Here is a 23,666-nt window from a genome sequence, read left to right as displayed (position 1 = left end):
TGACGATTCATCTATTATTACCTTCTCACACAACTTCCCAGATTTTCTAACATTAACACAAAAAGCACTCACTTCTATAGAATCCTGGCTTAATGAGGCTCATTTGTTACCTAATCCCAAAAAATCAAAACCTCTACTGTTCTCACCTAAACCTACAACTCTAGACTTTAAAATATTCTCACAAAACAATACTGAAACTGAAACTGTAAAAACATCTAAACTACTTGGCATTATCATTGACACTAAACTCGCATTCAAGAACCATACAATCAAAAAGACCCATTTTAAGCTAGGTAAGCTCTGTAGGCAAAAACTCTATCTGGGCATGTCCACCAAGCTAAAATTGGATGTCTCTAAGATGGTGTAGTATCCTATCTTTTGAGCCATTAGTCCATTTTATCTATATCGAAGGCACTACATAGACAGCAGGATGCCATTAAACCAAATGCTACTATAAAATGCAAAGTTTGTCTCCAGTATGACGACACACACTCATCATTGCCTGGCCATTAAATCCTTGGAGCTGCTGCTTGGTCTTCTGTCCATACCTTGACTAAGCATTACAAGTTGGATGTTGTTTCCAGAACAAGAGCTGGTTTTGGCAGAGCTGTCTTGCATGAGTTTTTAGAGGGTTCTTCTGTGCCTTCCTCCCCCCATGTTTACTCTTGAGCATTTGTACTCTCCCTTATGTAAAGAATACTGCAACAGTGATATGGAAGGACATAGTACAGTTCTGTAAAATCTTACCACAGCAGTAGATGTCCTTCTCTTCACTGTTGCAGTATTTGCTGCCTCTCTCCTACCCCCTCTGTTCTGTCCTGTTCTTTTTGCTGTCCTGGCTGGGGACTCTTTTTTTTCTTTCCTCCTCCTGGATGCATGTGTGCCTCCTGGTCCCTAGGGACATTATGTTCCTCCTGGGGCTTTTCAGTTGTGAAGTGCATGCATCTGTACATCACCTTTATTTCCTACGCTTTACACAAGGAGCATCCATGTGATATACAGTGCCTGTAAATACTAAAGGCTTTGGTATATTGGCCAGATGTTGGGCAATCCTTGGCAGGAGATCCCTTAAATAAGAAATAATGCAACAGTGAAGGGAAGAACTTACACTGTTATGGTAAGATTTTACACAGCGGTACTTTCTGGAGGGTGAAACAACAATGCAGGTCTACTGCTGCTGTTATAAGGTAGTAGGATGGTGTCACTGAACATGATGACTGCCTTCTGGCACAGCAGGATTTAGGGCTTGTACATGCAATTACTTAGATTCACTCTAGGTTGGCACCACTTTCAGTATATGATCAATTTGCTGCTTCTTGAGGGTTTACATTGGTGTTATTGTAGCAGAGGCCTTGAAGAAGGGCCTATGTGTGTTCCGTTCCATGGATGACTGTCTCATTGTGAGCTTATGTATTGTCTTTCCAACAAACATCTTTATTAAATTTTCACTCATGACATAGGCAATCTTACATTTATACAAATAAAAAACAAACAACACCATTTTAGTTGCAGAGTATACATCACAGACACCATTGAAACAAGTGAAGTTGCAAACATTATACATCACTTATAATCTAGACAGTCTTTGTCAGTTAAGCATTATATGTTTCATTCAAATCCTGCCTCTTAAACCTAGCTAAAATGAGTTCCTCAGTGAACCACCACGGCTGGAATAGTCAAACTTTGAAACTTGTAAAACTTTAGTCAACACTCTTAAAATAAAAACAAAGTAAAAGAGAGCAAAGATGTTCACTTCCGATAAGCACTTTTGGCTAAAATAGCGTTCTTAAGATCGTAGTTTGCTTCCTACTCTCCTTCTTAATTAAAGCACAAAACAGCCTGTCACCATCCCAGAATCAATCCACACCTTCTCTTTAGCCAGTAGGAACACCCTACAATCAGTAGTTATGCAGCAGTCAAGCCTCTTAGTCAGAGCCAATCACAAGTCTTCTAGCTTTAAGTATGGGTTTAAGCAGAACTATGTTGTTCAATCCAGGGGAGTGATCTGCTCCCATATTAACAATCCAGTTAATCTGATGAATTTCTGTCCTGTTTTTTACATCACCTTCTCTTTTTGTTTGAAAAACACATTCAACAACTTTAAACTTAAAGCTGTGTGTGGGGTTAAGCGAAATATGTGAAGCGAGTGCATTATTAGGGTCTGCATTTTTGATGTCTCTAAGATGGCGTAGTATTCTATCTTTGGTGATAGGCAGTTTTGTGTTTTAATTAAGAAGGAGAGCAGGAAGCAAAGTATGATCTGAAGAAGGCTATTTTAGCCGAAAGTGCTTATCGGAAGTGAACGTCTTTGCTGTCTTTTACTTTGTTTTTATTTTAAGAGTGTTGATTAAAGTTTTACAAGGTTTAAAGTTTCACTTTTCCAGCCTTGGTGGTTCACTGAGGAACTTATTTTAGCTGCTGTTTTCTTTTCTATCGGTGCCTCCAGCAGTTAACAAGAGAGTGTTTTTCAAGTTGTTGCCTCTTAAACCTTGTTCCTGCTCTGCATATATTGTTCCCACAATTCTCATTTTATATTGCCAAATGTTTGTCTCCCTTCCACAAAACCACACTGATCCATATCTTATCAATTTTGGTATCACTTTTGCCATTCTTGTAGCCATTATAGACATAAACACTTTATAATCATGGTTTAGTATTGAAATGGACCTGTATGAAGCTGGATCTGATGGATCTTTACCCTCTTTAGGTATTACTGTTACCATCGCTTTCTTGCAGGATGCTGGTACTTCTCCTTCTCTTAAAATACTGTTAAAACCTTCCAGATCTTTTATCAGTTTGTTCCCTCCTAACTTCCAAACTTTCACAGGAATACCATCTATTCCTGGGGACTCCCCTGTAGATTGGTTATACATAGCCATTTTTATCTCATCCCTTCCTATCCTAACTGTTAGTAATTGAGCCTCATCTGCCTCTAACCTTGGTATATTTAATTCTTTCATAAACATCTCCATTTGTACCTTTTCTTGATTTCCCCATTTCTCTGCTTTATATAAACTTTCATAACATTTCCAAAATACTTCTACATGGTCTCTTGTTATTTTCTTTGTTATAAACTCCCTAAGCTTTGTGACAGCCCTTTCCACTTTCTGTTGCCTGAGTAGTTGTGCTAAAAGTTTTTTTGCTGTAGAATTATCAAAAAACAGTTGCTTAACAGCAATCTTTCTAAACTCATGCATATTGTCGAAGTAATATCTTGTTTTCTGTTTAGCATTCTGCATTTGCTCCTTTTCTTGTTCTGAGAGATTCCCCCTATTTTGCAATACTGTAACAATTGTCAATCCCTCTAAATTCTTGTTACTGTTTAATCCTAGTTTTAAACTCCAGCTTAATTTTATCCCACTCTTAGCTATGTTTTCAGAAGCAAATTCTATCCTCTCTAGTAGCTCCCAAATTAAATCCAAAACCCATTCCTCTCTTTTCAACCGATATGTGGGAAAGCACCAGTGTCTCATTTTTATTTCATTAACTTGCATTTTTATTTTAGTTATTATTGGCGCATGAGCTGAAATAGTTGGGTGCATTTCAAGACCTTCAGTTAAGTGCACATGTTCCTGTGAGATGTAAAGTCTATCTAGCCTAGCCCAGTTTTTGTATCTCGTGAGTATTATGTAAATTCACTCCGAATTTCTAGTACTGAATTAACATCTTCCATGCCAAACATTTTCAAAATTTCTTTGAAAGTCTACCCTCCTTTGTTAAGCTTATGTATTGTCTGTATATGTATTTCTCTGGTTGGAGTCTTTAAAGTTTTCTAAACTGTGATTCCATCTCAAAGTATTGCCATCTTCACTACTAATTTTGATATTCTTCAGTGTTAGTTGTTCTTGCCACTGTGGGCATGCCTTTGGCAGCTCAAGTGAGGACACATTGGTGGACTCTGCCTCAGGCCCGCCTGCCCTTTTTTTGGGACTTGATGGCAGCCACTGTCTTCATAGTGTATTTTGCATATCCAAGGAAGCAGATGTTGAAGAGGGCTGCAAGTTGTTATGGGCTAAGTTACCACCCACTTGCATACTTCTCAACTGTCTAAATTTTCACCTCGTATTTTTGGTATGTTCTTCATAAAATTTGCGGTTTTCTGGCAAATCACTGAGGATTGAGGTCACTAAATAATACTATATAATGAAGGACATTTGAGTTTCAGACTTCATATCTTTCAAAAAAATATATAATAATACAAAACATGTTATTCTAACAACTTTCTAAGTTTATAGGAGCAATATTTAAAATCTGCCCCTATTTTCTGGGCCTATTTCTGGCTTTGTCCAGATTTCTCGCACTGAGAGGCTGAGCGTTATGCCCACTTGCAGTTCTTTTTCTGGTGTCATACCTTTGTTGCTGGGGCCTGAAATGATGGACTGTCTCCCTCAGTCCCATTATGAGTCTTCTCTTGTTGCTGCCAAACTCTTCATAGGTTCTGATAATGATGGTGCTTCTCTAAGAATGTGGGAAACCCACCTTAATTCCTCCACAGTTAAAGGAAAATGGTCTGTCCTTCTGAGTGACTCCATATAACCATTTTGAACTGTGGACAATTTCACTTGCCTTTAAACATTTTGAAGTGGGAGGTGAGACCATTACCCTTTTTGAGTAGGTCTATGATCCAATCTGTCATGTGTTACATATACCACCAAAGGGACAAGGGCTCATACTTTCTTTACAAAGAGATGATCCAGGTCTTCTGGTGGACTGTAGACAAGGACATTGCCAACTTAGGTGTTCACATCCCAAGAGAAGGTTGAATGTGTTGGTGCACTCCATGAGTTGCTCATCAAAGTCTATCCTAGAGCTGAGGGAGTTGATGTTTTAGAAGTCTTCTCTAGCCAAGAATTTTTGGGAGCAGGGTACTCCATCGATCAGGTTCTTTGCCACATGTAAGAATACAGTACTCGCCTCACTTTGGCTTGGCATGAATGGGCAAAGGGAAAGCAGATGGTGGTTGTTTTCTCCATCATGTGGCTGGAAAGAGACATGTATGCCTTCCTTATGATTTATTTGATTTCATACCTTATCACAGAGTTCAAAGAAGAAAGACCAAAACTCATCCTGTTTGTCCCTGTATGGCTAAGAAGAGTGAAGCTTCAGGCTTTCAGGTCCCATGCATTCCTGAAAACTCTTAGTACAAGCAGAAGAAATCCCCTCTGGTCTGTCAAAAAGCAAGTTTCACCTCACGGCCTAGATATTAGTTTAGATTCTACAATGTCTCTAGACATCTTAGGCATTATGTTGGAAGAAATTTAAGCTGATAGGAAGCCTTTTACTTACCACACTTATTCTGCTAAAAGAAACACTGCATCTGGAGAAAAATGCATTGTCTTTCACCTCACTAGTTAGCATGAAGGTGCTTCTGGCTTACCTCAACACATCTGTATTACTTGGGACCAAGTTATTTCATGATCATTGTACACATTTCAGCCTTTTCTGCCAAACATGACTTTGTAGAGACTGTGTCCTAACACATTGGCTGGTGAAGTGGTTTGTTAAAGCGGTACCTTGTTCAGTATACTGAAAAACATTTTTAGCTGTGGAATTTAAATTTCACAGTTGATAAACTTGCCCGTCCCCTGTTCAAGGTTGTTTGATTATAGCTTAGAAGTTTTTTGTTTGGAAAATTCTTTCCTGGTTACCATCATCTATGTTCAGAGGATACTAAAATTTCATGCTCATATTTGTAGGAAGCAGTATTGGTCCACATGGATTGAGTAGCCGTTGGCCTGTTGAGGATGGTCTGCATCACTTCTCTCTAGGCTTTTGCATATTAGTTTAAACACTGTCCACCATTGCCTTTTTTTTAGACAATGTTAATTAACCAGGTCAACCTGCCAATGTAAGTAAACAAACTAAGGAAATATAAATGTACTGCTGATCAATGATAAGAGCCTAAAAAAAAAAATACTCCACTCACTGCAAGCTCTTCTCACATTGGAAAGCATAGACATCTATGTAGTGACTGAGACATGATTTAGATCAGTGGAGTGCATTCAGATGGTGCAGTAATACAATGCCTTCCACATATTTAAACCAGGTACTGCACTGGAAAGGAAGAAAGGTGGCGCTGTCTCAGTTTTCATACCAAAAGGATCACATCAAGGCTGGTTAAACATCATGATGCCTTTGAGTTTCTTCAAGTCCAACTCACCATTAGCAAAGTGCTGTACCATATCCTGATGAGATACAGAACTCCCTCTGTGACCCAGGAATGCCATGCCACCTACTTAAATGAGCTAGGGTCACTTTGCATCAAACCCAGTATCATTTATATATACGCTATGAAATCTATACAACCTGTAATGTGCAAGTTTAGAGATTTCTGGACTTTGTAAACACAAATGCCCTGGAACAACTAGTCACAGTACCCACTAGTGGAGTCAACATCCTTGACCTTGTCCTCACTAATGTGCTCTATCCCCAGTGTAACATATTCACTTGTCAGGTCTTACCTCAAAGCCATCTCCTTCAAAATGAATTTAAAACACAAGACTCCACCCCGCCCTGGTATTTTTAGAAACTCCAACATACTACTTGTAAGCGATACCCTGGCAAGTTTTAAATCCCCCCATCCCTGAATGCTGTTCTGTCTATGCAGAAACCTGCCCAGATAACTTATACAAATGTACACAATTGCATCAGAGCAGCTGTACCTAGTAGATGCAAGCACAGGGCAGACCCAAAAAGAAAACTGCCTTGGTGGAACCATAGCATCAGTAAGCTTTATAACAAAAGGAAGAAACTTGTTACCAAAAATAGGAAATGCAACACTCTTCAGGATAAGAATTTGTTCATTAATTTAAACAAGCATCTTATGAACCTAATAAGAACTACAAAGACCAAATTTGAGAACTGGAATAGCCGAATTTGGTCAACCAAGGACAACTGCAAGGCCTTCTTCAGCTCTGTCCACAATCCCAAAGGCAATATGCAACAGTATGCTGTGCTGATTGCAAATTACCCCGCCTGTGCATGAGATGAGGTTCAGATGGAGAGATTATAAAATCAGCAAGCAAAGGAGAGTAGTACTGCCGAAATTAAATTAATCCTCAAGTCTTTGTGAGTACCTTTACGAGGTGAACCCTGTTTTTACAAATTCATACCAAGATGACATTGATATATAGACTTTATTTTATATAACATGGACAGAAGCAGGTTAAAAATAAAAAAGACAGCTTGGTGCACAATTCCCAGGATAAAAAAAGTGTCTAGTCCTGGTAGGCACACTTGTGCCATGACTGGAAAAAAATGACAGTGTAGAATCCACAAGACACAGAAACATTCCTACAATGGGGTTAGGTCTTCTTTGGAGGAGAATGGCACACTGCAGTATTAAAGGATAGTAATCCACAAAAAGTGACAGGCCAAAAAAGAGCCATAAAGCTGACAGAGTGGACTGTTGAGGACAGGAAAGAAATGATGTATTGTTACTATTATGCAAGAAGCCTAGAATTTCTGGATAGAAGATATTCAAAAGGATCAAGAGAGAAATTAGTGGAAAGAAAAATTCTTGCACAAGAAAAACTGTCAAAAGTTTAGATGGAAATTTTTGTGGGTTCATATTATAAGCATTAAAACTGAATTGCGTGAACATGTATTGAGCGACACATAAAGAGAGAATATTCACAATATCGAAGGTGTGAACGGATACCGCCATAGGGAATTCTTCCCTTTGCTTCAATGGAGTGCGATCTCGGAGTTGGTATATTTAAGTAAGGGGGTGTGCATACAACAGTTAGTGACAGTATTTGCTAGTTGGTTTTATCATGTTTGGGATTCGATGTTTTGGGCTTTCGCCCTTTACATGTCGCTCAATACGTGTTTGCGTGATTCAGTTTTCGTGCTTATAATATGAACCCATTTTTGTTCATTAATGCAACAGATTCATGAAAAATACTATATAGATCAAAGAACCTTGAACTGTTTGGAAAAAGAAGTGACTGAAGAAGTGTGAAAATAAAGAACAGTACCCAGAGATTTCTGAAAGATATAAAAAAGAAACTTGGACATGGGAAAGAAAGAGAGATCTGGTATGGTGTAATATTTATGCAAAGGAGAAAGCCAAACTAATTAATACAAACAAAGCAGGTCCAAAGATATTTGAATAAAAATACAGGCAAAGGCTCACAGATATGGAAAATTTTGCAATACAAAAATAAGATCACAACGGGGAATGTAGAACAGAAGATTATTAAATAGAAAAACAAGTAGAATCTGAAGTTATAGAATAACTGTGAAGTGAAGGATTTAGTGTAGAAAGTTTAACACAGGTTGTGTCACAGCATGATGGAACAAGGATTTCCCTAAAGTAAGGAGAAACAAGTGGAGCAGGAGAAATCTGAAGAAGAAATATGGACATGGGGAAAGAAAAAGGTATTTAATTTGGTGCAATATTTATGCAAAGGAGAAAGCAAAACTAATCAATACAAAACAGCAGCACCAAAGATATTTTAAGAGAAATACAGGCAAAAGCATCCAGATATGGAAAATTTAACAATACAAACAATAAGAAAACAAAGGGAGGAAGTAGAAAAGAGGATATGTAATAGAGAAGTTAAAGAAATAGAAACTGAAGTTGTGGATTACGTGTGAAGTAAAAGATTTAGTGTAGAAAATCCTACTCTGTTAACATCACAGCATGATGGAACAGTGAGTCCCCAAACTAAGGATAAACAGGTGAAACAGGAAGCGTATACTCTAGAGCCTTCAGTAGGAACCCATTACAAACATTCAGTTGGAGTTGTACAGAAAGGAAAGGAACAAGAAAAGGTGGCAACTCTGATGCAGACAATGTTGTGGAGTTATAGGCCAGTGAGACCCCATGTGAAAGCGCAATGGATGACGCAGGATACAGCTGGAGAGACTTAGTCACAGGAGGATGTTCTGCAACTTTTTGTAGCATTTTTGCAGGAAATGGAGAATAAAGAATTTGTCCACAGTTTAGAAGAAAAAGATCTAAGAGAAGACTTGGTTAATATAATAGAGATGGATAGACATATTAAGATGAATGAAAGAAATAGATTACAGAAAAGACCCAAAATGTTAGACGTTTGATAAAACAAATGAACACAGTAGTCAAGACTATTAACAGAAATTCATATGATATAACAGAAGTAAATAGGATATACTACTGTACAACAAAATTAATATCTGATAGTCTTACCACAAAAATCAGGACAATAAGGCAATAGAAGGGAAGAAATCAAATGCCGTCATGGAATTATCGAGTAGAGAAAACTATAAAGCAGTTAAGAAAAGAAGAGTGTATAAGAGAGAGTATATCAACAAAATACTTGTAAAGATAGACTTCATATAAACAATGCTCAGTATTAGAACAGACCAGGGCCTATTGTGCAATATTGCAAATATTAAACTAGAGATAGTACAGGTGGAAACACTTAGAAAATATACAGATAAGTATAAAGGAAAAGTACAAAATAAGCAATTCTTTGATGATTCAAAATAGAAATAGCACCAAAAAAGAGCAAATATGTGTTGGAGAAAAATATCTATCAAGACCCTGTGGAGCATAACAAAGATGCCAAATAGATAGAAGTAAAAGAAACAGTAAGAAGTTCAAATGAACAGGATATGAAATTGGATGACATGTAACGGACAGGGAAACTGAAACAAAATAAAGAAAAGCTCCTAACTGGAAAATCCCAGCCCCAGATGCAGTACCTGACTTCTGGCTAAAAGTGTTAACATTGATACATGAAGATTTAGTCCTCAGAGCCACTTTTATGCATACCCTGAACACGCACTAACCTGGTTGACAACAGAAAAAATGGTACTCCTCCTTAAGAGCGAACCTGCAAAGCTATCCTAAAAAAAAAACTATAGACTAATAACTTGCTTTCTGATAGTGTATAAACTGTATACTGGAATTGATGCCTACAGAGTTTATAGTCATTTAGAAGAAAACTCAATCATGGCAATAGAACAAAAGGGTAACAAAAGAAAGTTAAATGAAACAAAGATCATTTGTCATTATACAACCACCCCCCATTAATATTCCAAAACGTGCACGCTGATTGGTCAGAGTCCATGTTGTAAATCAGAGTTATAGTAATCGAAAAAGGTTCAGTCGACCAGACTTTTTCCATGAGTATAACTCTTTTTTTACAGCAAATGTTAAACGAGTTTAACATAGCAAGACACTTTGTAAAAAGCAGCGGAGATCTTGCCTTCTCCGTTGCTTTTGCCCACAGCTCTGATGTACTGCGTAAGCATATGCATGCGCAGTACATCAGAACTGCCGCAGAATACCAGACAGCTGCTGAAGGGCAGCAAGGAGGCATTATACAATGCCATTATTTAAGAAAAGTTTTTTTTTCTTAAATAATGTCATTTTATAATAGCAATAACCCACTTCTGGGTGTGGGTAATGCTGGATTTACCCACAGTTGTCTTTGTTTGGCCACTCGGGCTTCGCCTTCATGACCAAACCACACCAACCGTGGGTAAATCCAGCATTACCCACACCCAGGCGTGGGTTATTGCTATATTGAATAATGTCATAATGGAGAATTGTAAAAAGGGGAAGACTCGAAGTATGGCTTGGATAGATTACAAAAAAGCATTTGACAGCATCCCACTTTCATGGATGGAGTGCTTATGAATGCACAAGATGTACTCTACATTGCTTGATTACATTACAGTGACCATGAAACAGTGGCAAACCACTTTGCAGCTAAATCATGATAAAGGACAAGTTATTATTCCAGAGGTAAAAATTCAAAGGTGGATATTTTATGGTGAGACCACCGCTCTTTTGTCTTACCCATAACCCATTAAGCTGTCTATTTAATAGATTAGGTCATGGTTACAGTTTGACTCACAGACAATATCAAAGTGTAAAGACTTTTCATCTTCTTTTTGTGGATGATTAAAACTGTATACTTCATCAGACGAGGAGCTGAAACCGCAACTGGAAGTGGTCAGAATTTTTTCAGATGATATAAGAAAGTCATTTAGTCTTGATAAATGTACAAAAGCAACATTTAAAGCAGGAAAGCTGGAGCACCAAGAAAATATCAGTCTAGTACAGGGATGTGATATAAAGGAACTTGAGCAGGAGGGAATGCATAAATATTTGTGAATTGATTAAGGATGGACAATAAAACATGAGCCAATGTGAACGAAACTCAATAAAGGATATTTTAGAGGACTAAAATTAATACTGAAACCACTGTGACATCTTTGAACAAAGTCCAAGTTATAAACCACTTTGCTCTTACTGTTCTAACTTATGGTTTTAGGATGATTGACTGGCCCCAAAAGGTATTGGACCAGCTAGACAGAAAAACAAGAAAAATGTTTCACACTTATCATATGATGCATAAAAATCAGTATACTCCAAGATTGTATATCCCTCGTTCTGAAAGAGGTATGGGCCTCCTTGAAGTTGATTATATGTACAGATCTGCAATCATAGGACTGAATACATATTTGTTGACCGCATCAGATCCAAACATAATGAAGGTTTTGAAACATGAAGAGAACAAACCTAAGAAGACTTCCCTACTTAGCTTAACAAAAGCATATCAATGTCAAGCGAGAGTGGAAACCAAACCAGAAGTAGACAAAAATTAGGCAGCAACTGAATGTGCCGAAAAAACAAAAGAAAAAATATAAGGAGAAAGATCAGATGAGAAGACAAGAAATATGGACAAGGCATAAATATAGTTGCAAGTACAGAAAACTCCTGGAACAACCTCATGTCGATCAGGATCTGTTGCAGAAATGGTTAAGGAGAGGTGAATTTAAACCAAAAGATGAAAGGTTAATGTTAGTGGCCCAGGAGAGTGGACTATGTACACGTTTATTTATAAAAGTCCATTGAACATGTGTGAGAAACAGACAAGTGCAGGTTCTGTGAAACAGAACTGAAAACAGTTACAAATCTTGTTACTGGGTATGATACACTAATGGCAGATGGCCTGTATACTGAAAGGTATAGTAATGTGGCAAGGCTGTTGCATTGGGGATTATGCAAACATTATAATACTGAAGTAACTGAGAATCAGTGAAAACATGAACCACAAAGCCTTATAGAGAATGATGAAGTTTATATTACATGGGATCACCCATTGCCAGCAGTTCAAAATAGATGTGAGAAAACCAGATGTACTAGTCCACAAAAAGAAAACAAAAGTAGCATTGATCAATGAAATTGTTACACCCAGTGACTATAGTATCTTAAGTACAGAGAGACACAGAGTCATAAAATATCAGGACTTGCAGGCAGAAATGAGGGCAATAGGGAAGAAGGATATTCAGGCAGTTCCAATTGTAGGAGCAATGGGTCTTTTAAATAAAGAATTTACAGTCGTATTTAGATATGTTATCAGTGCACGTAACTTCATTTGAATTGCAGAAGGTGTCAATTTTGGGTACATTGTGAGTGCTGTGAAGAGCATTTTTGGCTAACATCAAAAACTGAAGCAATACTAATTTCCTACACTAATGACATACATTGACTTAAGAATGGGGTCCATTCCCGTCATGATATTAGAAAACCAAAAAACTTGGAGAAATTAAATTTAGAGATGAGAACATAGCAAACTTACTGGCTGACAAATTCAGCTCAAACTTCACCCCTCTCTCAACCCCAGAAATTTCATAAGAAATATCAGAAACATATACAACCACAACCATTATATATGACCATGTCCTGGAGGTGATCTCAAAGGCCAAAAATAAGCATCTTTGGGCCCTGAAGTACGATATCTCTATGCCCTGACAACAACATTCACCATTCAAGCTTCCAAAAGGACTCTGTACCAAGTGAATGGAGGAAGTAATAGCCATGCTTCTGTATAAGGGAGGGCCATCCAATGACCCAAGTAATTACCGACCCAAAGGTTTGCCTAGGCTCATATGTAAGGCCATGGAAAGTCTTTTGGAATTAATAGAGACATAAGAACCGTCCATACACTAGACCCATCCCAGTTTGGTTTAATGAGAGGCAAGTCATGCCTGCTCATCTTAGTAAACATTTTCAAAAAAGTCATAAAAGCTATGGATGACGGAAAGATAGGTGCCTACTTGACCTGGCAAAGGCATTTGACACAGTAGCCCATTCATGCATTGTTGAAAAGCTTGCTAAATTAGGAATAAACTTCTGTGTCACCTATAGGTTCACTGATATGACACAAAGTGTATAAAGGGGAAGCCACCTCCACAACAGGACCTGTCACTAGTGGGTCCCACAATGGCTTTGTGTTAAGGCCACTCTAATTTGGCATCTATTTCTCAAAAGTCCAAGCAATCATTAAGGATCTTTGGTTGATCAAGTTTGCAGATGACTACATGTTTATTTTATTTTATTTATTTATTGTCATTTGTTAACTGGGTTAGTCCACCTGAGCCAATGGCCCATTTTCAGTGGAGACCCGAGGAGAAAAGCTCCAATTACAAATTACAGTCATACAAAAAAAAAAGAAATTACATCTCTAAAAGAGTTTATACAACAAAAGATTACACAATTAAAATTTGTTTTGTACAGGTGTTTGTAAAAATGAAATAATGTACAGTATCAACATGATGGTGAGGAAGCTAGTAGAAAACAAAGGAGTTATTTACACATAGAGGTAGCTGGAGAAGTTTTCCATGGAAGAGGGGTAAGAAGAGAAGAAAAGGAAAAGATGGTGGGTAAAAGGAAGAGATTTTAGGAATTCAAGTTGGAGCTAGACAGGGGCAGGACCAGGTGTTCTGTAGGTAGTGCTCGAGTGCTAGTTTGAATTGTGATTTATGGGGGATACTTCTTATATTGTAAGGAAGGGAGTTCCAGGAGTGAGCAACTGAGTATTTATATAATGACTTGCCAGTGTTTTTAGATGATTTGTATATGTCCAGCAGATGTTTATCTGATGAGCGGAGTTGATGTCGGGAGTTATATTATGATACAATATTAGAGATAGAGGAGTAGGAAGTTGGGTTGTAAAGAAAAGAGTGTATTATAAGCAGTTGTGGAAGGATAAGTTGATTTGGGAATACAGGCCATTGTAAAGATTTAAGGGCAGGACAGTGATGGGATTCATAGGAGAGGTTAGCAGCAAATTTAGCTATTTTATTGTAGGTTTGTCCTAGTTTGCTGAGAAGAGAAGACTGAAGGTTGGTGAGGACTGGGGCTGCATATAGTAGACTGGGTAAGAGGAGAGAGAAGGCTAGGGTGGGTTTAGAGGAGTTAGAAATTTGTGATTTCAGTATAGTTGGCCAAGTTTCTGGTGATTTTTTTTTTATGCTTAAATTGATATGTATGACAAATCTTAGTTTGCCGTCGATGGTGACACCAAGTAATTTGATATGTGGTTTGGGTTTGATGATGGTGTTGATAAGGAAGGTAATGGAGAAGGAGGATTTATGTTGTGCAAGGTTTTTTGGAAGAAATAACAAGAGTTTAGTTTTTTGGGGGGTTTAATATTAATATTAATTGATCGTCAGTGAGTAGGTCTCTATGGAAGTGAAAGTATCTTGGGTACGTGAAAGAGTTCGGGAATGGTGTTGGCTGTGGTTATGAGGGTGGAGTCATCAGCATATTGTAAAAGGGTTGAGAGGTTAGTAGCAGAGTGTAAGTTATTAGTAAAAATGTTGAACAGGAGGGGACCCAGGATAGAGCCTTGGGGAACTCCGGTGTTGATGGGCAGAAAAAGAGAGGAGGCGGTTTGCCAGCGTATAGATTGAAGTCTGGGAACAGTCATTGAATCCTCCGAAGTCTCTGTGATCCTCCAGTAGGGCTTGTCCCAAACTAACAACTAGTGTCAGTCGTGGTCTATAGCTGAAGCCAAAAAGTGTATTATTGTGCCCTTTGCAAACTGACTGCCCCTGAGAACTATCACGTTGATAGTACATCCCTAAGAGTAGACCCAGTAGTTAGTGACTTAGGAACTTATGTAGACAGTGACTTAGCATTTGACATGCATATGTCTACTGTTGTAAGGAAGTCCTTTTATATTGAGCATTTTATAAGTTAAGGGATAATTCTAGGGTCTAGATAGTTCATTGTCTCACTTTACTCAGCTGTTTTTAGGCCCATCTTTGAGTACAGTGCATCCTTTGTTATGTATCTGTCCAGGCATTTTCAGCAATTGGAGCAAACTTGGAGGTTCCTTACAAAGAGAATACTTTGCCTGGGTCACATGACCTACATGAATATCCTGAAAACCCTGTCACTGTAATCATTCCTGTACAAACTAAGAAGCTACCGGAATAATGTTGACTCCCCAAAGGTAATTTTGGCAAAGGTAAAAAATACAAAAGCTTCTCACTAAAGCTACCTTTGGTGAACGTAGCACAAACATTTTTTTTTGCATGGGAAGGCACAATCTACTCCCACCCCCAGATACATATATATATATATATATATATATATATATATATATATATATATATATATATACACCAACTCCAGGGTTGTACAACAGTGGAGAAAGAAGAAAACTCCACTGCCGATGGATTTAGTTCAAGTACCGTTTACCAAAACTAGCTTCGCCGATTTGATATGCTCTTGAGGCAGCCTATGCCTGGCTTATAAAACATCCTCAGTCCTAACAGATCTACTGCACATCCACAAGTCAGAGGGTACTAGAAACAACACAGACCTCAACCAGCTGTCCAACATAAACAGAACAGCTTGGAGGTACAGGTGCATATCCCAGAGGATACTACTACTCTGAAATAGACTTCCCATCCATGTAAAACAAAGCCAATCCATGTCCCTATTTAAATGTAACTTAGACCAATGATGGGAAATAGGAAAGTCACTTCAGGACTGAGCCCTGTCCTCCTAATGGACATAAGCATTACTTAAATGCCTCACCCACAGTAGAGTCTCTATTACACTGAAGGTGTGTCCCAAATTTGTTGATAAGTTCTTAATATTAAGTTATAAGGGTAGTTAATCACTTATGGGACAACATAGCTATGTGGAAATTGGGTAATTTGTCTAGGCTTAAAATGTCTCACTAGAGACAATAGCTTAGGATTTTCCTGCTAGGCCGAGTCCACATTTCTTCCTGACAGTGTAAGCAGTATTGGCCGTAAACCAGTCCTGTCATCTTATTGCTTTCAGGAGCAGAAATTAGGTGAGGAAAGGCCCTTCACAACACAGATAAGTGTCATCAACTCGGGATTTACCCAAAAGGAGTGCTCAAGTTACAGAAAATTGAAAAACAGTTTGTTCCCCTTTCTTCAGGGAGGGTGGTGCTGACTAGGGTTGCCAACTTTTCAAATGCCCAAAGTGGGAAATTTTTTGTAGAAACGTAAGATTTTGCAAGACAAGACATACCCACGGCCAGTGCAAAGGACAGAACATCACTTTTTTGCTGAAATAAAATTTTATTTATTTATTTATTTATTTTACATTTGTTGACCGAGATTGTCCGACTTGGCTGAAGAGCCCTTTTTCAGCGGAGGCCCGGGGAGAAAAGCTCCAACATATTATACAATTTTCATTATAAATAAGCATTAAACAGCAATGTTACAGGATTATTACAAGGTATTCAGTAGCAGTACAATGTTATACAGTGTCAGTAATCAGGAGTATAGCATAACTATTTCAAGATGTATAAAAAGAAATATGTTAAGACGAATATAGTTTTTGGCGTAAGTGGTTACAAAAACCCAGTTTTATCATGATGTAGTTGCATGAAGGCAGGACAATTACAATAAATTGTTTCTCTGAGGCAATTTGCTTAATAGATTTTAGAAAACAGTAGAAAGAGTAGTCAAAGAAGATTAGAGAGAGCTAGTGAGAAGAGTGAGTTAAGGGCAGAAAGTAGATTAAGGTATGAGAAGTAGGGGATGTTTAAGGAGGGAGAATGCAGTGGCAGGACCAATGACTTTTAAAGTGCTCTTTGGTGGCTGTCTTAAATTGTTTAGGATGTGTAAGAGTCCTGATTTGTAGTGGGAGCCTATTCCAGGCAATTGGGGTGATACCTGTATATGTTGCGTCCAAATTTAGATTTGGGTTTGTAGATTTGTAGTAGGTCTTGGTTAGAGCTTCGGAGAGGTCTGGAGGGAGAATAATGGGAGATGAAAGAGAAAGCTTATTCTTGTAGTATTCAAGTTGCTAATGCTATTTCATGTAACATTTAGGTGTTTCAGATACAAAATAGCTGCTTTTTGCAACTATTGAATAAAACTTAGGACATTTTTTGTCCTAAAATCTCAGGACATTTGTCATTTTTAAGTTTTTTTCACAGGACACAACTGCACAAAGAGAGACTGTCCCTCGCAAAGTGGGACAGGTGGTAACCCTAGTGCTGACAGTTAAGCAGACCTTTTCAAATCAGTTTGCAAATTGCATTGTCTTTTGCCATTAGGCAGTAAGATTTGAGTTACTTGAGTTTAGGATGTTAGAGCTCCATCAACTAGTTCTTGATCACCATAGGAAAACGTAAAAGAGCAAATTTTTGAATTATCTGTCACATCTAAAACACCTCTAACCACAATGTATAATTTCTCATTTTTCCACCTTTTTAGATCCTAGAAAAGAAAATTTGGTGGAGATCATAACTGATGTTAGTGCCAGCAGGATGACAGAAAGACAGAAAGGGATGCTGATCAGACAGATAGGCGTCCTGCTTGGAGTTCTAGATTCGGACATCATCGTGCAGAAGATTCATCCATACACAGAACAGAGGTATGGAAGAAATGTGTACTTCATGATTTGTAAAGCATTTCTATTTAGACCTAGTATTACTTTATCATCTGTAGAAGCTGGATGTTAGGTTAGCTTGTCAAAGTATGTTTTAGCATGGTATAAACTGCTTCATAATGTTTTTTTAATGGTGCAGTCTTTAAATGCTGAAGTGAACTGCTCAAATAATGTCAGGGACCCTTCTTAGTTAACATTTATTTAGGTTTAGGTTCATTACCTTGTTCATTCTGGTTTGGCATTTTCTCTTTGTAACTCACACATTTGGGATGCATGTACTCTGTGCCAGCACACTCTTTGATGTTCTGCATTATGCCTAACTCCCCTAAGCAACTAGTTATTTTCTGCAGCTCACACAGTTCAGATGCCAGTCTTGATTTATGTCTGAAAAGTTTGTTTGATGTGTAAAGCAGCAAAGCCTTCAAAGTGTCAGATAACAGCAATCTTGTCTCTATTGCCAGTGAGAGTAGCTTGATATGTAGCATTTCTGTAAATTCAGAGGCCATGCTCGGCCGCCCACAACATCCTGGGAAATAACTTTTAGCTTGTTTCACTCAAAAAGATGGCAGTGGTTGGAAGTTTCTCAACTGAGATTGGTATTAGGATCCTCTGTGCAGTCTTATTTCGATGCCACGTTTCATCAGAAAATTTGCGAATCAGTAGTAAGCCTTGGCCAGGTATTCCAGTAGGTATGTGTATTCAGTCCCCATGTGTGTTGAGGGTGTCCTGGCCTCCATTTTATGTATTACAAGTTTTCTACTAGAGTCTCTTCCTTGTCTGTCAGCAACTAGTCAGCTGACTGGAGAAACTGGCTGAATTGCTAGGAACTAACCCCAACAGTTGCCTGACTGTGAGACATTGTTTTGTCTCAGGACCAAGAGCTTTTTACTGTGGGTCTGCCTTTTCAGTTCTACTGTCCTAGGTTTGGGAAAGCACATCATGTTTTTCCATATGAGGGCTAATGGCGTAGACCTTCGATTTCAGGCAGATGTTTGAATTCTGTGGGGCTCTGTCTTTGCTGCATCATACCCTTATGAAGTATGACCTGATGCTAGAAATTAGCCTAGTGCAGCCCTTAAGTCCCCATGCCAGGACTGACAGACACGCTCCTTCATACTGGTTTCCTGCTACCCAACATTTAGCTCATGTAGTTATATACTCAACTCCATGCATGCAGATTATGAGTGAATTTTACCCTGACACAGCAAGGAATTCTCTTCATCTTGTTTTCTTGTTAAGTGATGGAGAACCTGGAGGCTCTTTGAGGTTCAGTGAGTCTTCCTCGAAGAGTAACCATTAGTTTGAGAAACGATAAATCAGATGAATTTAGTCATGGACTGGTTCATGGCCCCAGTATATTCTCCTCAAAAAAAATCTCATTACCCACTTCCCATTTATGTGCACTTTCAAAAACTGCTTCAAAACCAAAGCAAAAGTAACCAGCACCATCCAGTATTCAGTAGAGATCATGCTGAAGGAGGTCAGGTGATGGTGTTTTTTTCTGTTCTTTCTCACCAGAATCACATTCTTGAGTGTATGGGGAAGCAAGATGAGAGGAGCCTTTGGTAGCCATTTACCAGGGATGCTTAGTGGAATGCTCAGAAATACATAGGCTCTGGTTATGTTTCTCCAGGGAGAATAGATGTTCTTTGTAAGCCCGCTGTTAAGTGAAGCAGGATCTTGAACAGTTATTTTTGGGCTGATTTATTATTTATCTCAGTCATCACAGGATGCAGGGATCACAGTATTTTGCCACTCGGCAAGCACCTTAAAGCCTTGAAACAGGGTTTGCAAGAGAACATTCTCCTTTGTTGCATTGGGACATAGGGCCATCAGTTGTTTTTCTCACTTGCCTGGATCAAAGTCCTTCCTCATGGGTGAGGCAGAGGAATGTTACTCCCTTCCTGAATCTGGCTCAAAGAGGAGATGATCAAAGATTCTTTCTATGCATTCCAGAGTTGTTTCCCATATGGCTTACTGTAGCTGGAATGTCCTGACACAATGAATAGGTTTACAAATTCAAGCCTGTGTGTATGCGATGTGCCCTTCTTGAGGCAGTCTTCTTAAAGAAAGAACTCAGGCAGCCTGTACTAGACTTCCCTTTCATGAGGAGGTTTTATTTGGATAGACTTCACAGGACTTGGCAGATGACATCTTGAAGGGGAAGCACGCCAAAGAAGAAGCAACTTCCTTTCACATCTAAAGAGGGTCCTAAGTGTCCCATGATCTTGCCTCCTCCTCTGACAAAGCCATTCAAGTGGATTGCTTCACAAGTCCAGCAGCTGTGGCCCTGATGATAGTATAAGGCTACCCAATGGGACACAGTCCTCTGTCTTTGCTTCAGTTTGGAGAGCTATCAGTAGATAGGTTCCAGTCATGGTTATAGATAGCCATGTCGTAGAGCTCTTTAATTCTCTCCTAGTTGATTCTGCTAAAAGCTGTAGGGACAGGCCCAAACACAACTCTTCAAAGATCATAAAGTCGTTTTTTTCTTTCAGAATGAGGCTAAGCAGTAAAAAACTCCACAGACCACCAGGCTAGTGCAGCAAACTTTATGCATCCTTCATTAGACAGTTACATTGTAGTACAAACACAGTATTTAAATAGCTATTAACCAGTCAACATTCAAGAACCTAAGTAAAAGGTCTACACCTCTTAACATGTTTTAAAGGCACCACTCCATTAAGCCCTGGGCTTCTATCAGCCCCAAGGTCTATAATCCACTGTATCTCACAATAGTCAGTGTAACTAACAAGGTCACCTCCCCTAGGATAACTTTAATCAGTTGTAATAACATAAAATTGAAATAGTGCCCCTGATGTTTATTAACATGCTGGTACAGAGCATTGTGTGTATTATGTAAACATATAGCAGACAAATGTCACAAAATTCTATCCTTAAGACTACAATTGGTCTTCCCTACATAGAATGATGTGCAACACATACCTAGCCAAATATATAACATTCTCAAGAGTTACAGTTCGCCAACAGCTTTGGTGTATATACCCTCTTTTGATTTGATGAACAAAGTCCTGTGTTTTGGATATATGCTTGCATGCTTTACATCGCTGACAGGGATAGGTTCCTAGCCTCCCAATGTATTTCATATTTTCTCTATCTCTGTCGCACAGAATCTGTTTTAAATTCCTGTTCCTTTTAAACATAAAATTAGGGGCATCTCGAACTATCTCCCTCAGTGCATCATCGGATTGCAAAATTTTCCAATTGCCCCGTATTATGTCACAAATTTTTTTAGTATCACTACTGTATTTAATATACAAATTCACCTTGTTCTCACGTTTCGTTCAGTTTGCAGAGCACACCAACCTCTTCTCCACCCCTTTTTCAGAGAACCGGGGGGGGGGGGTGCTCTGGTCTCTCTGTGTTGCAGGATATCATTGACTTCCTTACCCACTTCTTTGGGGCAATAACCTCTGGAAACAAGCCTAGTTTACTCATCTCGTCATACAATGTCACATCATCTGTGTAGAGTCTAGATGTCCTGACAAAAGCGTTAAGGGATTTCGTCTCCTATTTAGAGTCTACCACAAGTTTTTTATGGTTTACCCTACAACATTGTTACACAGAGATCGATTTTTTAGACATTAAAATTCAGTGTGATATGTTTAATAATATTAACACTAAAGTTTTTAGAAAATCATATTGAAAGAATGGTTTATTAGCAAAAGATAGCATGCACCCTGGTTTTGTCTTTCATAACATAATAAAAGGACAGCCTGTCAGGACGTGTAGACTCTGCACAGATGATGTGACATTATATGATGAGATGAGTAACCTCACTTCTAGGCTGAAAGTGCTAACGTTTGTATTAAAGTTTGCTGCATTAGCCTGGTGGTCTGTGGAGTTTTTTTTACTGCTTGGTTACGTATTTTCTGACACGGACCTTTGGTGCCTTTGTACTTGCATTTTGTTTATGCAGAATGAAGCTAGGGTTGTATTTCTCTCTCTTTCTTCAAATTCTGGACCTCAGCAGCTTCAGTAAGCATATCTGATACATCAGACTCCACATGGTGACTCTCTAGAAGATTTTTCTCCTGCTGATGCTCATCGTGTTTCACTGTTGCAGTCATTACACTTGGGTGATCCTGCTGGCAGGCTGCCCACAGTCAGCCAGAGTTCCAAAGTCTAGGTCCGGCGTCGGTTGTTATCGCCTCTTCCCTGACGTCAGTGCGCCAGGGGCATAAAAGATGCAACCAATGCCATTTTCTCCAGTCTTTCTTGCCGCGCGGTGCCCGAAGCAAAAGCAGTTCGCAAGTGCCGGTTGGCCGACTCCTGAGATTTTCGAAATCGAGTTTCAGAACCGAAGTCTTCAATAAAGCTAAGTACCCCATAGGGGAAACTTTTTCTTGCTCCAGACCGATGTCAGTAAAAGTTAACAATTGTATTTCTTGTGGGAAGCAAATACCTCATAAGGACTTTCACTATTACTGTATTCCTTGCCTAGGCCCTGACCACGACGTTACTAGTTGTCAGTTTTGTGCTAGATTCAACAAATGCACTATTAAGCGTCGGTTTGATTTTGATTTACATTACTTTGGCCGAAGGTTTAACTACATAATGCCGTTGGAACAACCGATGACCAGAATTCATAAAAAAACGCAAAGACAAAGAAAAGGACAGGCATCTGAGGTCCAAAACTGACGACGAAGCCTCTTCTAGGCCAGTTGCCGGTTCTCAGTGAGGCGCTTTTGCAGCCCATGACCCCCGCTACCTCAGAGCCACAGGCCGTATCTGACTCCCACGTGGAGACACCTAGGTCTGTGGAAACTCAAGGTATTGGGCCTGCGGAAACTATTCCCTCAGATGGGTCTGGAGCCGCTGAGCAGGCATCGGCTTCTGAGGGTGTTTTCAGACCTTCACAGCTTACTATTAAGTCCACTGCAGCAGCCAAGGCAAAGTCAAAAACACCATTAAAGACAAGGAAACAAGTACAGCATTCTCCTGGACAGTCCTCCATGCCAAAGAAACAGATGCTTAAAATGGCCGAAGACCTAATTACTTTGATCAGGGGTTCCCATCCCCCTCCTGATAAAAGGCCTAGGCAAGACAGTGAGTATGATTTCTCTGACCAGGTTTCTGTTTCCTCTGATTCCTCTTCAGATCAGGGATATTCTCTCCCTCCCTATGAGGACTCTGATGCAGAAGAATCTATACCTTCAGCCTCTCCGCCCGAGGATTATTCTTTTGGAGAAACCCTGCACACCATGAGGGAGCATTTCCATTGGGAGAGCCAGGATTGCCTCAGCACAGGCCCCTGGCTGTCCCCCCTGTCCTTGATATTGTTGATGATGTTTTTTCTGAATCCAGTCTGTCTTCTGATTCTTTACCTCCTGCACCAGTCAAGCCAGACAGGTACTACAGGGTCCCTGACTCTCATAAATTTCTTTACAAAAACCCTGCTGCGGACCCAGAAACAATTTCTCAGGTCCCAAAGGGGTTAAGGCTTCCACGGCTAAAAACCCTGTCCCCTCTGATAGGGATTCCAGAGCTCTGGATAGATGGGGGAAAAAATTTACACTTCTGCTACTTTAGCTGTAAGGGCTTTAAACTGCCAGTTTCACATGCTTAAATATCATCAGTACCTCATGTCTTTGTTAAAACAGAAAATGCTTACAAACTCAAAGTCCTGACAGTAAGGAAATGCAAGATTTATTGCATGCAGCCGAACAAGTGGGAAAGCATACTCTGCAATGTGGTTTTGATTCATTAGAGGCTTCTTTTAGAGCCACAGTTACAGGCTCTGTCATTCAAAGGCATGCTTGATTGAAAGAACAAAGTTTACCTGAACATGTTAAAGTAAAATTATTGGATGCTCCACTACAGCATGATACTTTGTTTGGTGTTAAGGCAGAAGAGGTGTTAAAGAAAATGGAGGATAAAGCAAAATCAATGCAGACAGTAAAGGATTTCTTACAGGTTCAACCACCTAGGTTTAGCAGAAACTGGCCTTCAAAAAATTGGTCCTTTCCGGTGT

The 23,666-nt window shown here is 39.1% G+C and overlaps 1 protein-coding gene across 2 annotated transcripts in view; it reads left to right on the top strand.

The window, feature by feature from the left end:
• The window catches only part of KIAA0319L (KIAA0319 like), a 1,767,873-nt gene that overhangs the window by 1,479,079 nt on the left and 265,128 nt on the right, over positions 1–23,666 (top strand). For both annotated transcript variants that reach the window (XM_044059462.1, XM_044059468.1), the window contains exon 16: positions 17,497–17,656. In XM_044059462.1, the coding sequence (XP_043915397.1) occupies positions 17,497–17,656 (160 nt within the window). The remainder of the gene's footprint in view (positions 1–17,496; positions 17,657–23,666) is intronic.

This window comes from Protopterus annectens, chromosome 1.part2, assembly GCF_019279795.1.
Source record: "Protopterus annectens isolate FY-2018-M chromosome 1.part2, PAN1.0, whole genome shotgun sequence".
In the NCBI taxonomy this organism is placed as follows: Eukaryota; Metazoa; Chordata; order Ceratodontiformes; family Protopteridae; genus Protopterus; species Protopterus annectens.
The sequence above is the reverse complement of the archived record's forward strand: the minus strand, read 5'-3'. Positions and strand labels throughout refer to the sequence as shown.